At 43.5% G+C, this 17,592-nt stretch overlaps 1 protein-coding gene across 4 annotated transcripts in view; it reads right to left on the reverse strand.

The window, feature by feature from the left end:
* Positions 1–16,975, reverse strand: part of LOC128829392 (RCC1 and BTB domain-containing protein 2) — an 80,807-nt gene extending 63,832 nt beyond the window's left edge. The window contains exons 1-4 of one of the 4 annotated variants that reach the window (XM_054014773.1): positions 16,470–16,491; positions 12,828–12,909; positions 9,945–10,036; positions 7,409–7,475 (exon numbers count right to left, since the gene is read on the reverse strand). In XM_054014773.1, coding sequence (XP_053870748.1) covers positions 7,409–7,450 — 42 coding nt within the window. In that variant the 5' untranslated portion in view covers positions 7,451–7,475; positions 9,945–10,036; positions 12,828–12,909; positions 16,470–16,491. Of the gene's footprint in view, positions 1–7,408; positions 7,476–9,944; positions 10,037–12,827; positions 12,924–16,469; positions 16,676–16,963 lie in introns of those variants that run through there. The other 3 variants (XM_054014784.1, XM_054014794.1, XM_054014803.1) reach the window with 3 other exon arrangements.
* Between the last annotated feature and the right edge of the window lie 617 nt (positions 16,976–17,592).

Raw genomic sequence — 17,592 nt, forward strand, 5'->3', positions numbered from 1 at the left:
ACATGTGTACCTTCAAGGCAGCGGAGTTCAAACTGCTGACCACAACAGTCAGGATGGGCATTATGGGATACTTCCTGGAAACCCATTAGGGCAACCTAACCAAGTGCAGTGTCTACACTGACGCTGTATCACTCTAACTACATCACAAAAAGCTCTATGATGCTCATCAAGTGTTTTTATTATGTCAGCATAGCAAGGGAGTTACATCAGAAGGAGGAGCATTTCAGTGTGTACAGCTCCACTGTTTTGTCGACGAAAGCTGACTTTTGTCAACAGTACTGTGTAGTGTAGACAAGGCCAAAGTGCCATTTTCACTCCTCAAACAAAAAAAGCCATTTTCTAGTGCTCTGAAGCAGTTATTTTGTGGATCAGCACATTGTTGGTTTTTTGACTAACACCACTTAGGCTGTCTAAACTAGGAGCTTACATTAATATAGATAGGTCTCTGGGGTGTGAAAAATCCACACCTCTGAGAGATGTAGCTATACTGACCTAACCCCCTGGGTCGACAGCACTAGGAAGATAGAAGATTTCTACCATCCACCTAGCTACTGCTGCCTCAGCCACGCCAGAGCCAATCAGGATGAGCCTGGCTCGATCTGCTTTGAGCTTGGCAATAACCTGGGGAACGATCAAGATAAGAGCGAATGAGTACAACAGAGTTAACTGCCAGCTGCAGTGGAAAGCCTTGGAGAGGCAGCCTGGGCTGGGCCCATCAGCCTGGTCAATGTATCCGCCCCATCAAGGGCAGACTGCAGAGACATTTTAGCCACCAAGCAGCCCTCTGCAACACTACCCAAAATTCATCCCGGGAAGCCTCAGGCAACTGCTCCTTACATTTGGCCACAGCTGATCAACCAAGAAAGTGATATTTGGCCAGAAAAGCTTGTTGGTTCGTGATCTTCATCTGTAGTTAAGAGGAGGTGTGTATCTTGCTACCAAAAGATCCAAGCACTTCAAGTCTCTGTCCTTGGGGAAGAACTTGAACCTGCCCTGATGAGTTCTGTCATTCAACGCTGTGACCACCAGGGAATTCAGGGCCGGATGGGAACAGAACCCCTCAATCTTTGTAGAGGCACAATATAACACTTCTTCAAGTGCTTGGCCACCGGTGGTACTGAGTCCAGCGAACCTCAAAGAGCCCTCACAGGCTCAAGGAGCACCTCATTAACTGGAAAGCCACTCTCCCAGGGACAGAGGGCTGGAGCATGACCACAAGTTATGGGTATTCTCCTGCAGAAACTCCACCTGAATTTCAAGGGACAAGGTCACACGACATAAAAGATCTTGTTAGGTCTTGAAGTCCTCCAGGATGGAAGGGGAGGATGAACCAAGCAACGCTGCATTGTCTGGAGACGAGGCAAAGTCTCTGGATGGGAAAACTCCGGCAGCTCTGCAGGAAGGGGAACTGCGGGCATCTGGACTTGCAGCTTATCTGCAGCCACCAATACCACTGAAGCTGGTGATCTTGTTTTTGATTTGGATGACAAGCAATTCCTGAGCTTCCCACTAACCCCAAGAGGGCCACTGGTATAGGTAAGGCATTGGTGGCCAGTAGGTGCCACACCAGAGGCCTCCATTCTGGCTTTGGGGGTGCATGCCATCCCTGGTAGCTGTATTGGTCTACTGGTGGCCTTCAGACTTCCTCCGGTGAAGTGGAATGGGAGGACGAGGATCCTGACTCTGAAGTCCTGGGATCTCGTAGACATAGGAGGAGCAACTCTAGAGGAAGCCAACAGGCAGTCCAACTCATCCATGGCTCAGAATGAGATTGGAATTGTCTCTCCCATGGTAGCCGGCACCACTGGTGCCGAAGGCAAGGTCAGTCTCAATGCAAACAACAGTACCAGAGCACCCGCATGCCTTGACGTTGAGGGCGGTGACATCCTCCATGGAACCATCTGCAGCATCAACTGCATCGGTGCCAAGGGAGGGCCCAGTAATGAAGAACCTTGTACTGTCTCCGATACCATGTGCATACCAACCCCTGCGAGGGGTGCTTCCTGGTGCTGTGCCAAAGGGCTGAAGAGTTCAACTGCATGCTCTAAATGGGGGGCCATTGCAGACGCCAACCTCACAAAGGCTTGGACTAGCAGTGAGGACGGGACTGAAAGGCAGAGGAAGTCAACCACAGCATGTTACACCAACATTACTGATACTGTTGCTACCGGCATTCTTCCCATTGGCACCAGACTCAATGGACACTCAGAGGCCGGAACCCCAGAGTTGACAGCCCAGGGTGTCTTCCCTCCCTACTCTCTACCTAGGGAGGGTCAGAGGCACCCATGCCATCCCATACGCCAGACATGGCGCCAGAAGAGTCACCCCAAGAGTTGGAGCACTCACAATCCATCATATGCGACCCCTTCTTTGGTGCTGACGGTAGAGAACAACTCCTGCACTTCTTCGGAAAGGCCCGTGCCCTAGAACGGGAAGCAGCAGCACTTGCCAATCCTGAGGGCAATCTGGAGCCTAAGGAAGTCCTCAGTACTGGGTCAGGCCTCATGGCCTGTTCAAGCAGGTGCTGCTTCAGGCAAAGGTCCTGTGTCACCTGAATCCCCTTTTTGAATGGCCTGCAGATCGAACAGCACTCTTTAAACTTGGCTTTGCCAAGGCAGAGCAACCACTGCATGTTGGGGTCACTGTTGGGAATCACTAATTCACACAAAGTGCAATGCTTGAATCCCAGAGGAGAACTACCGTTACCACTATGCTATAGTCTACTCTATAACTTTTACTCTAACACTACTGACTATTAACTATGTTCAATAATACTAGGCTTAGAAGATAAATTGCAAGATTGTGACACAACAACCACAGAGAGCTCCAACTACAGCCGACAGGCAGTGAGAATGAACTGAGGGGACTCGGGGCAGCGCCACCTCATCTAGCCGGGGAGAGACTACAGGCATGAGGCACAAGCACTGCCCCTCTATGGGTACTGCTAGGCAAAAGTCTCCACCTCTGGCACACGCACACACCTACTTGGAATACATGTATGCATCTACTCAAAGAAGAACTGATTAAAAGACTTATTTATTTTTCAGTGCACCTTACCTAAAGACATTAACCAAACAGTAAGTCAAAATAATATTGAATGCCTCTATAAATAAACACATTGGCCAAATGCCTTCAGTGCTCTGCATTCCTTGTTTGGGTACAGTTTAGCATTTGTTTATGGACACAAAACCAGTGAAATGTTTGTCCAATTAGGTCAGAATGGTAATATTTCAATGTCAATGTTTGGTTGATGTGCAGTTTTTTAGTTTTTTTTTTTTAAATATCACAGACTCTTAAAGTGACTGCTTTTCACAATGTCACCGACTGTTCTCCAAGCTGCATTTGCTGATGTGATGTAGCCTGAAGTTCTAAAGGACAGCCAAGGTTTATCTCCATCTGCACAAATTTTGTGGCTTTCGCGAAAACAGACACTGGTTTCTTAAAGATTTAGAGTCTGTGTTTCAGTTCTCTCCTATCTGCCCAGCGATGGGTCAGAACAAGTAATGGTGTGGTTTTCTCTTCAATAACATCCCTAGTCTGGAGGCACTCAAAGATACCCTTATATAAAATGTAATGAAAATTATAGCATTTCTTTAACATTACTTACAAAACTAAAATCATACATCATAGGAAACAATGGGAAAAAAAGCATTACCAAAACTGCCCATTAAAAATATTGTTATATTAAAATCCTTGTAAAATATAAAAATAAAGATGCTTTAATACAACTTACTAACTCCCATGAATTAATCAGAAATCTGTTTTAGGAATTAACAGATATGTTCGACCCAGTAAATGACTGAGATGATATATGTGGCTCCCTTATTCTCATTTTTTTACCTTCCATACTCCCCATCTAATTTTCTCCAAAAAGTCTGAAAGGTTGTATGAACCCCTGGCCTGACAATCTAATAACTCCACTTAAGATAATCCACTCTTTTAACATGTGTTTTTCTGATAATGTGTAATGGTCCTTCTCAAGTATTCAGGTAGGAGAGGTTAGTCACCTTGTACAGTAAACTGGAGTTCTTTCAGATGTGTGTCCTTATGGGTGCTCCACTTCAGGTGCACATGTGCCCCATGCACCTTTCATGGGAGATTTTTAGTAGCAGTGCCCATTTGACCCATGCATGTGTCCTACACATCTGTGTGTCCCATAATGAGGATAGACAGGGCTGTGCAGATGAACCGGCCTTAGTTTCTTCTCTACCACAAAGTCCTGCAAAGGAAACTCAGAAGCAGAGGAGAAGGACGGCAGGTAGTAGAGCACCCATAGGAGCACACAACTCAAAGAACTCCAATTACTGCACAAGATGAGTAGTCTCTCCTCCTTCAATTAGTGTTCCTATGGGTGCTCCATTTCAGGTGACTTCAGAGCAGTACTCTCATCAGGAGGAGGGAACTTCAGAGCTGAGTCTAATACTGAAGACAAAACTGATCTAGAAAAATGAACCACCACATAACATTTGGAAAAGGTATGTATCGAAGTCCAGGTCAGAGCCTTGCAAATCTCAAGAACAGGAACCTGTTTAAGTAACACCACAGATGTAGACAGAGATCTCGTAGAATGAGCTAACATCCTAGAAGGAGGTTAAATATGAGGATACATTTTGAGAGCCACCTCCAGAGACTCTGGTGGAGACTGTGGACCCCTTGGATCTGTTCACAATCAAAACAAATAGTCAGGGCGACTTTCCACATGGTTTGATTCTGTCCAGATAAAACCCTCCTATTGTCCAAAGTGTTGAAGGGAGCATCTTCCTTAAACTGGTGTGGGTTTGGGAAAATAACTTGGGAGATGAATGACTTGGTGGATGTGAAATTCAGAAGTCACGTTAAAAAGGAACTTAGGATGTAGTCATAGTCAAACTTTGTCCTTGAGGAATAGTGTAAAAGGAGTACTGGCAATCCTCGGACTTACGACACAATTGGTTCCTGAATATCGCGTCATAAGTTGAAAACGTCGTAACTCGAATTTCCCATAGGAACAATGTCACATTGAGCATCGTAAAGTCAAAACCAACATCGTAAAATCAAAACACGATGACAATTTATAAACATCATGAGTGCCGTTCATCGTAACTCAAACGTTGTAAAGTCGAGGACTGCCTGTATCTGCCATTAAAGCCCCCGACTCTTCTGTGGGGAAGAGATGGTCACCAAAAAGGTCATTTTCATGAACAGGTGAAGAAGGGAATAAGTGGCCATTGGTTCAGAGGGGGTTTCATAAGACAATTAATTATCAAGTTTAAATCCTATACAGGACTGGCCTACATAATGTAAGAAAAAAGGTTTCTCAGTCCCTTGGATGAGCATACACTGAGAATCCCTCAACAGAGGAACGAAAGGCCTTTAGAGTCACCAGTGAACCCTGATGGAACTCACAGATTTTTATCATTCCAACAGATAGATAAGATTAGCAGAGAGGGAAGAATTAACGGGTGAAAATTGTTATCGGACACACCAGTGTTGAAATCTCTTCCATTCTGAAGGTAAGTACTTTGGGTAGACACTTTCCTGATGTTTAATAACACCTGTGATACCTCTGCAGAAAAGTAAGAGTCTATTCCTGAGAAGGATTGAGTAGCCAAGCCTTGATATGAAGAACTCCCAGACTGGAATGGAGAGTCTGACCAGAGATCTGAGAGAGCAGGTGAGCAATGGATGGAAGAATCAACAGCAGAGAGACAGCAAAAGAATCAAGTAAGGGTTTCAGACCTGTCTGGGCCACTTTGGAACCACTAATGTGGTCTTGGCTTTATCTTGCTTGATCTTATTTACCAATTTGAGGACTAAATATGTTGGAGGAAATGCATACAAAAGACCCTTAATTCATGGAACAAAGAAGGCATCTCAAGTGAATGGAGGCTCAATCCTCTGCTCAAGCAGAATTGTTTGCACTTCCTGTTGGTGATGGTGACAAAGAAACCCGCAAGAAACCCTGAGGTCAGTAATATGTGACTAAGAATCTGAGAATCCAACCCCTATTTGTAATCTTGGAAGAAGTGCTTGCTAAGATTGTCATCCATGGTGTTTCGTACACCTGAAATGTAGGTGGCTGAAATTAGGGTATGATTGGCTATACACCAGTTCCATCGCTTTATTGTTTTGTTACAAAAGAGAAAAGGATCTTCCCCACTTCCCTGACAGGCAATGGAGAACATGGAGACTATGTTGTCTATCATGACCGTCACGGATTTTCCCCCTGATTAATGGGAGGAAGTGAACACAAGCATTCCTGCCTGCCCGCAGCTCCAAAAGATTGAAGTGTAAAAGTGCTTCTTGGGCAGGCCATTTGCCCTGAATGGTGTGTCCCCCTAAATGCAACCTCTTCTCCAGTCCAAAAGAAATACATCCGATGTTATGGTGATGATTGGGTAAGGTTAAATGATCATTAGTATAAAACAAGCCCCTCACACAAAATGAAACATATAAAAAGTATAAAAGTAAATAACTGTACTAACGAAACTTAAAGGCAGAAGCTAACTTTTGAACGATAGAAGCAGGCGTGCTAAATGATCGATCCTAGGCCAAAGTGATGAGAAGGAACTGGGGGATGGGGAGGTTGCCTGAGCAGCTCTATATATCTTGGGTACAGGGCATGTGGTTGTGTAGGGCACATGTGCAGGCCGTATGAGCATTTCTACCAAAAATCTCCAATCAAAGACGCATTGGTCACATGCACACCTGGCGTTGAGAACCTATAGGTACAGTACTTGAAGAAGATATTAGCGGAAGGACTCTCTGACTGCCCACCCCCTGTGCTGTTGAGGAGTCTAAAGACCAAAATTGCAAGCAAGTCCAAACACTAAGGGAGATTTTATCTTTGTGAATATAGTTTTCATATTCACTGCTCCACAACCAGTGCAGGCTTGGATCATTCAATACTTCTTCAAACCATCTGATCTTAACAGCCTATACAGAAACTGGCTAGCCCAGTTTTCTTTCTAGGATAGTTAATTTTAAAAATTCACTATTATGCTCCCAAACCTGAATTAAGTGTTTTATTCAGTTTTACACTCCTACGATGAAAAAATGACTGGGGGAAAGTTATCACATCACTGTAAAATAATTAATTCCTACAGATGTGTGTTGGCAAAACACTAGGCCAGAATGAATTAGTGTGGAGCTTCATGAAAAATTAAGGTGATTCTGTAGACCAGGGGAACAAGTCAAACTACTTAATGAAAATATACTGCTCCTCTGTTTAACGTTCTCTTGAATCAGATAAGAACATTAACACTTGTGAGAGAAATGCTGCTTATCTAAATTCTTGGTCTTGTGATTCTCTCATAACCTTTATTAAAGCACTACTATAATGCAGCCAATTAAACTTCTTTATCTACAAGTAATGTACCATGACGTGCACAAAACAAACTGATATTCTGTTGTGATGCTCAACTCTGACCTTGCCAGTGACTCCATGGGAAACAGGAGATTCAGCCTCCATATGGACTTGATCCTGTACCACCAGCCTGCAGAGAAATAATTTTGGTTAATATTCCTCGTGACTATATCTTATAGAATTATCTACATTTTAAGTGTTTTAGTTCAACTAAAACGTGTGTGTTAAGAAGGAGATCAAGGACAGGACAAACTTCTTGGCATTTGGTCTGTAAAATTATGAAGAGGGACTCCGGCCTGCTGCAGGGCTGTCCAGAGGATTCAGGGGGCCTGGGGCAAAGCAATTTTGGGGGCCCCTTCCATAAAAAAAAGTTGCAATACTATAGAATACTATATTCTCGTGGGGGCCCCTGTGGGGCCCGGGGCCTGGGGCAAATTGCCCCACTTGCCCCCCCTTCTGGGCAGCCCTGGCCTGCTGCTCTCCCACTGAATTTTTTTTCAAAACTGCCTGAAATTGGCTAATGATAACTTTCCAATACGTTGAGTTGAATATTCTCAGGCTAGTTTTTAGCGCAATGGTGATTTGGAGCGGGGGGGAGGGGAATTGGAAATTGTAATCTGTTTTTCAGGTATCTGACTCGGAATGGGAAGGAAAAAGTGAATTTAATGCTTAAAGTAATTTTCTAGGTCCTTTATGCACTCTAATAGAAAGAATGAATTTAAAACTTGGCTAATACAAATGCTTAAAGTGATAGTTATGTGCTTTTCTAAAGCTGAATAAAGCTGACCTGGAAACAAAGATATGATGATGTAAAAACATGATTTATTGCACATATCATGCCCTGTGTAACATAACCCCCTCAGATACTGTTCCCTACAGGTCTCCTCTGAAAAGTGACTTTACAGATATAAAATGGCTTTTTGGGTTTCAGATTTTATTGTTTAATGACTCCCTTAAAATTTTCTCAGTTTACAAGGAAAATCGACAGCTCTGCAAACTCAGCCTGGTATCCGAATGTCAAGTTATGTGCTTTCCAACTCTTGCATCAACAATAAGAACAGATTGTACAGATCGAATGCTAATGTTAAGAGTTTATCTTCATTTGCCCAATGTGACTTTCATCCTATGTTCCATAGGATACCCTATTATTTCCACTTTAGCCTCGTCTCATCTCCCCCTCTCTCCTTTTTCCAGTCATAATAGGGTAAAACAAAAGCAGTTAACTTTATGCTTGTCTGCTGGATTTTCCACTGTGTTTGTATATCACCTAACACAACAGGGCATCTATCTTGATTAGAAACGGTGTACTACCAATGCACAAACAAATAATAGTACGTTATGTTTGTGAAGAGTGCCACGTACGTGAACATTTAACTTAAGAACGTGCCTAACTTTAAGCATGCAAGTAGTCACATTGAATCCAATGGGACTACTCAGATGCTTAGAGTAACTTGCTAATTCTGGACCTTATGTAGTATTTAGCCTTTCGGTCTTCCAACTCTTCTTAGCAACCCTGGCATATGTCCCACAGGAGACATTTAGGGATTCCCTAGAATACAGTTAATTTATACTACTGACAGGTTTCCTAAGAGTACAGTCATGAATTATGGATTAGATTTTCCAATTTAAGTGTGAATATGGAACTCTACAGTTTGGAAAGGTTAAGAACATAGGAATGAAAGAGACCTCCTGGGTCATCAAGTCCAGACCTTTGCTTTCACAGGCAATTCTGTCATATAATTTTACCAAACTCAATCTTAAAACTAGTTAGGTCGTTTACCCTCATCATTCCTATTGAAAGGCTATTTCAGAACCTTACTTCTTTAATGGGTAGAACCCTTCTTCTAATTTCCACACTAAATTTATTCATGGACAGCTTATGCCCATTTGTTCCTGTGCCAACATTGCCCTGTAATTTAAACAGCTCTTCTCCCTTCTTGGTGTTTGCCATCCTGATGTATTTATACAGAACAATAATATCCCCTCAGCCTTTGTTCTGATTGAACTGAAACCTATAAATCAATGCTATTCATCAACTGGATTGGAATATTGTAATTTGATTATGTTTAGAACAAAGCATGGCGCTTTGGTCTTCAAATTAATTTCTATTCATTAGTAAAGGTCCACATACTTTAGGATGATCCATTTCAATTACCATTATTCTAATTCAGTGGCGGAAAGAGATTCTCCACTCCCCCGTCTTCTTCATCTTTAAGAGAAGATCAGTGAGGTAGAACACCTTTCACCTCATCTCCAGGAAAAAGGAGTACACTAACTCCTCCTCACCATGCAGAAAAAAAAATATTTACCCTAAATATCTGTGAGGAAGTTTTACTCAGGGGACAAATTCTGCAAGCTGTTCAGCAAGCCCCTGCACAGAGCCCTCCTGGAGTGCCTTAGGTTCCCCCAACTACAAGGGGGTTGTTCCTTTATCATAATCCTTTTAGAAAAGTTTAGTGAAAAAAATACACCCTGGTCTCTAGATATTTGCATAAAAGGTGTTCTTTCTAAAATATTATATCCCAGTGTAACTGTTTCACTTGAGTCCTTTAAAAAAAGTGTAACATGGAGACACCACTTTGGTCAAAAATTATTTTACCTGTATATTTTTAAAGTACTACTGATGATCCATCTGTAACCACGTCTTGTGTACTCTTAGGAAATCAAATTACCTGAGCAAGATTACTGTTGCTGAAAAATAAATACTAAATACTCAAAATAAGGCAGAGAAGAAAAAATACTTTAATCACATTAAAATATATATATATATAAATAATAAATATTCAAGAACCACAGTTACAGCAGGAAAATACAATTTTAGCTGTTGCCGAGATGTTATTAGAGATCCTCATCTACCAAATCTTAAAATATGCATAAAATAATTGAGATCCCTTACTTTAAAACAGCCGACATTTGTTTGCATACTAGTTTTTGTTACGTTAAAAATAACCAACATAAGAGAATGCCTAAAGATGCAGGGAAAAACGATCTATGGTTTAAGATCTAGTCACAATTTAACTTTCAGTTTTCCCAATAAATTATGTAGAACATGGGGGCTGGAAGCAGGAAACAGCAAACTTTATTCTAAAGACTTAGTTCTTAAGTGAACACACCAGCATTTTATTTTAATAGAAACACATATACAAACAGATGTATTCATATAATATATTTTAGTCTCCCACATAAATACTCCTATCTGGAACCCAACTACAATGTATAATATCAGAGCCAGCATGTTCTTGTGGATTGATCTTAGGGCTGGGAATTCCTACGGTCTAATCTTGGGTCTCTCCTTGACTCACCATGTAGCCTTAGACAAGTTACTTATGGGCCTTCTACACAACAGATAAGATTGAGTTTGGGGACCCAAATACAAGGTAGTTTCAATTGGGAGCATAGAACAGCATTTTACTATACATATTTGATCAGATCCATTGAGCTAATTTCTATTTGTAATGTAATTTCTATAAATTATCCCTCTATGTGTGTTCCTTGTGAGCAGAATTTTTTGATATACAGTTTAGTTTTTCCTCCCACTTGTTTGGAGTGTTTGTGAATCCCACTGATCACACCCAGGTGTCTCTATGGATGGTTCCTAAAACAAACAAGATTGCAGTTTCTTTATATAGGGCCTATAACCACTGGTTGAGAGTTGGGGGAAAAAGAAGTATGAGGAAAAAGTCATAATTAATGGCCTACCGATGTCCTTAAAGAGGGGCCAAACCTCTACTCCAATACTTCTTGAATTCTATGCATCCTTTGATCATGAAGTGCTGCTAGCTTTATATAAAGGACATGGCAGGAGGAAATAGAATAGTACTCGGGTGGCTTCATTCATTCATTCCTATTGAACATATCACAGAGAATGAGGGGCTCCTTCTTTCCTAGACCACTCATTTTGGGGTTCCCTTTTCAATATTATCTTGCTTCTTCAACATACAACATGATAACACTTGAGGAGACAAGTGAAATGCCATGACTCCAATGTCAACAATAAGCTGACAACACACAGCTCTTCATTTGCTTTTCCACTGACATGACATTTTCCATTACCAAGATGTTCCAGTCTGGAAGAAATAAGCAATTGGTTGAAGAGCAGCTAGCTCAAACTGAATCTTGATAAGATGGAAGTGATGTTACTAGAAAGAGGGGGAAAATGTGACAAACTTACTGGAACAGTGATCTCACCTTTGATTGAGATCATCCAAACATCATCCGTCAAGAAAGTACAAAGCCATGGGGTCTTTTTGAATTCCTTACTGCTCCTGGACATAGACTGGATCAGTGGCAAAGAGCCACTAATTCACAATCTCCACTGGCTGGTTGTCCCTTTCCAGATTAATTTTAAAGGCAGTTTACAGGCTACATCTAAGATACTTCAAATACCAAATACATATCCATCCTTTACCTTGCAAGACAGCAACACGCTACAGGGATGCTACAATTAGAATGGCCCAGGATAAGACAGGTTTAGGGGCACAATCTATTTTTTCCAAAGGCAAGACTTCAGCTGCAGAATAGCTTGTCAGAGATCTGATGGAGCCCAATCCTGACTGTATTCAAATGTAAGGCCCTGATCCTACTATTGATTATGTGGGCTGATCCCTGTGAACAGATCCCACTGAAGTCAATGTAGGTATAGGTCCTGAACCTGCAACTTATTGCAAGACTCACCTATCTGAAAACACCTTTTCCCAGGATGAACCAGTAGCTAGGGAAACTGAAAGAAGGGGGGGGAAGGAGGGGGGAGAAAGAGAGAGACACAGTGAAAAGAACAAACAAAAGAAAATACACATGCATACCAGGAACAAGGAAGACTGTCAAACTATTGCCCTTAAAGGCATGCTCAGTGCTATCTTTGTTTTACCATATAGGCTACATCTACACTTGGAGCTAGTGGTGCGATTCCCAGCTTGTGTAGACATGCTAGCACACTAAAAATAGTAGTGTAGCTGCAGTAGAGCAGGCAGCGGTGAGTGGTGGCACGGGCTAGCTGGCCTGAGTGCAAACCCCCCCCGCCCTTCCCTTGGGACCCTGTGGTCACATATCCAGGGAGCAAGCCTATTTTTACCATGTTAGCTCAATGAGAGCTAGTGCACATATGTCTATGCAAGCTGGGAACCACAATCCTAGCTAGCTCCAAGCGTAGACATACCCTTAGATACTGCTATGATAGGCATGTTAGAAATATCACAAACATATTAGAAATGGTTTGAAGATGTTAGAGGCTACTAATATTTTGAACCCAAGAAACAACAGGACAGGAAGAGAGCTAAGAATAAGATTTTAAAACTCAATGTTGTGAACAATCTTTTTTTTGTTCTTTCCCTCCTTTTATGGTTTACAAAGAAATGTCAGTTTGTGGTGCTACATTTAAGGCCAGAAGAAATAATGTTGCTCTAAAAAAAGAGAGAATTCTTACAAGAAAGAGTAAAAGTCAGAGAGGTGATTTAAATAAACTGATTTTCATTACTTGACTTACATGTCTGGGTAGCAGAAACTGAGATGAGGCAAGTTATTTATATTCAGAGTGTAGAATGTTTTTTTCTATTCTTCAACCACCTCTAGTCAAATGAAATAATTCATTAAGTAATAGATTTCCACCTACTTGACTGTGGCAAAAATTAAAGATACATTTGGTAATAAATATGAAGCTTTAGAAAAAACTAGAAGAAAAAGATAATCAATTAATCACTACCAAGCAGAAGATGAATAATGTAAAAAAGGCAATATAAATGTACAGAGGACAGAAGCTATTGAAAATAGTAACAAAGTTTGTATAGAAATTGTGGGTCTGTCTGAGCAAGCAGATCCACAGACAATTCCAGGTAAATATCTGAAGGTCTAGGAAGTTACAATTAGACAAATCTCATATTGCTAAAAGTTACAAAATTCAAACTAAAATATCACAATCTCTTTCTACAAGAGTAAACATTCTTTTTGAAGGCAGTGTTTCAGATGGTGAAAGTTAAATGCAAGAATGATTTTAATATGTAAGAGAATATTTTGGGGTTACAACGGGGTCATTTTCAGATAATTAGTGAGTAACCCCAGCAGTGAGAAAAAGGGTTATGATTAGTCCAGGAATCTTATTTATCCAGATCTTTCTTAAATATCACAAAATAAAAATAACTAATTTATTAATATAAGATCTGCCTTTTGGGAAAATAATATAACAATATTGTTCCGGGTCTCAGCTCTCATACATGTGATTTGTAAGGGAGAGCACTGTTTATTTTGATGTGGCTAATGCTGAAAATTTTTTAGAGGCCCAACTTGAGAAGCCAGTTCCGACTCCACTGTTCGTTAATTTCAAAACATCCTCTTCCTCAACACCCCGTACTCCACTCTGCAATGAAACAGAACTATAATAATACTGATCTTTGGGGCAGTTATTCTGTTTTTGCTTTAGTACACCTTGCCTATTGCTAAGCACGGTGTAAACTTGCAGCACAATGTAAAGGATTTGACTTGTTGGAATTTAACTGTATATTGACTCTCCCATTATATTTCATGGCTTTTAGTTAATTTAGGCATGTTTTTCCCCCACTGGCAATTTTTTTCCACAGTTGGCAGCTGTTTTATGCAGCTTCATTTTTTTCTTCTTTTTTAAAATATGTTTATCTTCCTGGTTCTACCACTTGAAAATGCAAACAACTATATTGTTTTTACCATATAATCTTAGTAGCAAGCTGGGTTAATTAATAAATGTTAAACTTTTATTTTTTTAATTAATTGTAAAGTATCAATTCAATATTAATATTTGCTCCTATTTGAAAATTAAAAAGAAAAATTCAGTCCTCTTTTGCTTTAATGTTATTTCAAATTAATACAAACAGAAGTACTCTCCAGACTTTCAGTCTTTAGAAGCATTCAGTGAGGCTCTGCATGGTCATAAGTGTCTGCTAACGTGCAGCTCCCTGCACTATCAGGACCTTTGTTTGTTTTAACTCCAGATGCCATGCTTCAAACTTCACATTTAAATTGCCATTGGCCCAGAGGAAAATAGATTTTTAGGAATATCGGTATTTCAGTAAAAGACTATTTCAGGTCTCTGCAATGTTCTGAAGATTGCATTTACCCCTTTGTATCAGGGCATGTCAGTTCTCATATGGTCTGTCAATACTTTAATTCCAAATGTCTGAGCCCTGCAAAATCTAGATTCAATGGATGGATCACCTCAAATCTGAATTCCTTTTTGTTTAATGATTTAAAGTTGTCTTACTAGATATTTATTGGACAAATCTATATTAGCACAGGTCCTGATCCTGATGCCTTTATGCATGCAAAACCCACAATGACTTCAGTGAGAGTTAGGCAAGCATAAGAGCCATAGGACTAGGTAGGGCATTTGAGGTGCTAACAATACTATTTATTTACTACAGTTCACTGTGTGACCAATAAGTAACTGAAGTACTACCTACATTCTGTGTGCTATACTACTACACCATTGAAGTCAGCAGTGTTTGTGCTTACTCCCTTCAATGGATGGCATTTACTCTACTCCTCTTTATCAAGATGTGAAATGTCGGAATCTAGCTGGAACCTCTGATGCCAAGAGCTTAGAAGGATTGGACGTTTTTAAAGATAACAGAATTACAATCGTAAGGATTCATTTTGTTTGTGCAAAACAGTTGACAGTCTCATGCTTCAGGGCACAGGCCAGAATCTAAGCAAGGGGATAAGAAGAGGGTTTCCCATGTGTAAATTATTCCATAATTGCCCATTTGAGGATTTTGTTAATATTTTCCTGAAGTATCTAGTACTGGCCAATGTCAGAGGCAGATGGACTGCATGGACCATGGATCTGATACAGTATGGCAGGGTTTGGCAACCTCTGGCACGCGGCTCACCAGGGTAAGCACCTTGGCGGGCCGGGCCAGTTTGTTTACCTGCCGCGTCGGCAGGTTCGGCCAATCGCGGCTCCCACTGGCTGCGGTTCGCCGTCCCAGGACAATGGGGGCAGCGGGAAGCGGCACAAGCTGAGGGATGTGCTGGTCGCGGCTTCCCACAGCCCCCATTGGCCTGGGACGGCGAACCCCGGCTACTGGGAGCCGCGATCAGCCGAACCTGCAGATGCGGCAGGTAAACAAACTGGCCCGGCCCACCAGGGTGCTTACCCTGGCGATCCGCGTGCCAGAGATTGCCGACCCCTGCAGTATGGCAATTCCTGTTTTCCCCATCTCTGATCCTGGATTCTGAGATAGCAGCAATGTCATAAAATGTGTTCCCATATGACTGTCAAGAAAGCTTTACCCTCTTCTGGTGGACTGAGGCCAAGCCATTGTAACCTAGCCCTTTGTGAGGTTCAGGCTGGACAACACAGCTACCACAACTGGGGCCAACTGTGAAGGCCTCTCACACATTACAGCTACGTAACACAAAAAATTGCCAATGGGGAAAAAACATGCCTAAATTAACTAAAAGCCATGAAATATAATGGGAGAGTCAATATACAGTTAAATTCCAACAAGTCAAATCCTTTATATTGTGCTGCAAGTTTACACCGTGCTTAGCAATAGGCAAGGTGTACTAAAGCAAAAACAGAATAACTGCCCCAAAGATCAGTATTATTATAGTTCTGTTTCATTGCAGAGTGGAGTACGGGGTGTTGAGGAAGAGGATGTTTTGAAATTGACGAACAGTGGAGTCGGAACTGGCTTCTCAAGTTGGGCCTCTAAAAAATTTTCAGCATTAGCCACATCAAAATAAACAGTGCTCTCCCTTACAAATCACATGTATGAGAGCTGAGCCCAGGAACAATATTGTTACATTATTGGCTGTCTGCCAATCCACAACATCCCAAATGGGCAGAGGCCAAGCAGCCTCCTCCACACACCCCCTGAAAGGCAGAAGCATGCAGTGAGGTGCTGCCACGGCCCAGAGCCCTTCACTGGGCTCCCACCTTCCTCTGCAGAGGCAGAGAATTAGGCTGAGCCACTGTAACCATAATGCATCCCACTGCCTCCCTAGCACAGTGGCAGGGGCTTCCTGGCCTCCCCTTCACACGGCACCTTCCAACTGGCAGCGGTTGGTTTGGAGGAGCGAAACCCTCCGGTCAGGAAGGAGCCCTGCACGCGACACCCTTTTGTGCGGCGCGCCCCGCCCCGCCAGGGCCGGGTACCTCAGAAACACGGGGCAGAACAGGCCCCGCGGGCTGCCTGCAGATCCGCTCACTGACCGTACGGCCCGGCCACCGCGACTCTCCCCTCGCTGAAGGGGCGTGTGGGGGGGACTGGGACTCCCTAAGAAGCTCTCTGCTGTAGCAGGCGGAGGCCGGGCCCGAGCGAGACAGGCTGAGCTGACAGCTTCAGCGGCAGCCCCCCCGCCACGCCTCTTTCCAGCAACGGCCCAGCCCCCCGACGCCCATGTGTCGCGACCGTTGCTCCCCCAGCCCCTCGGGTGGCGCTGGCGCAGCAGCGGGCGGCTCGAGAGGGGGCGGGGGAACGTTCCTGTCAAACTGAACGTTCTGCGCCGCTGCTCACAAAACGCTAACGGCCGCCGCGCCGCGCCGCGCCCTCAGCGCCTCTCCCCCCGAGAAAGGCGCGCGCAGGCGTCTCTCGCCGCAGCCCAAGGCGGGGCGTGAGGCGCTTGCGGCACCCCTTCCCCACAGTTTACCTTCCACCCAGGCGGCGGCGGCGGCGGCTCCTCCTCCTCCCCCCTTCAGTGAGACCAGAGTAGGTGCCGCTCTGCTCAGGCGCTTCCTCAGCCCGCGGGGGAGGAAGGAGGGAGCGTTTTGGCGCTTCCCACCGTTCCCAGGCTGGCTGCGGCAGAGTCTTTAAACTCCCCTAGCCAGGGGGGTATCGGCCTCAGCAGACTGGCCCAGCTCTGCCAGTGCCTGCGTGCGGGGAGCCTGGCCCCCTGCCCGGGGCACGCCCGGCCCGCCCAACCGCCCCGGAGCTCCAATGGGGAGAGAGCAAGACGGGCGAGACCTAGCCCCGGCTCCCGCAGCCGTCTGGCCCTTTTAGGTGGCTACCGGCTCTTGGCTGCAGACTCAGGGATGGTTGTTGCCACGGCGCACCCTGTGCCATGGGAGGGGGCATCCCCTGGGCTCTGGGGTACAGTCAGCGCCTCTCAACACTTTCCCAGCTCCCGGGGTCGAAATGGTGGGTGAAGCCCAAGTTAAAGCAACTCCAAATGTGGGTGGGAGCTACAAACAATGTATCCCCCCAAGAAACAAAATGCTGTGGGGTGCCAAGGAAACAGCTTTGGTAACAAGAAATGGGAGGGACACCACTTAGGGTTGG

Source organism: Malaclemys terrapin, chromosome 1 (genome assembly GCF_027887155.1).
Source record: "Malaclemys terrapin pileata isolate rMalTer1 chromosome 1, rMalTer1.hap1, whole genome shotgun sequence".
Taxonomy (NCBI): Eukaryota; Metazoa; Chordata; order Testudines; family Emydidae; genus Malaclemys; species Malaclemys terrapin.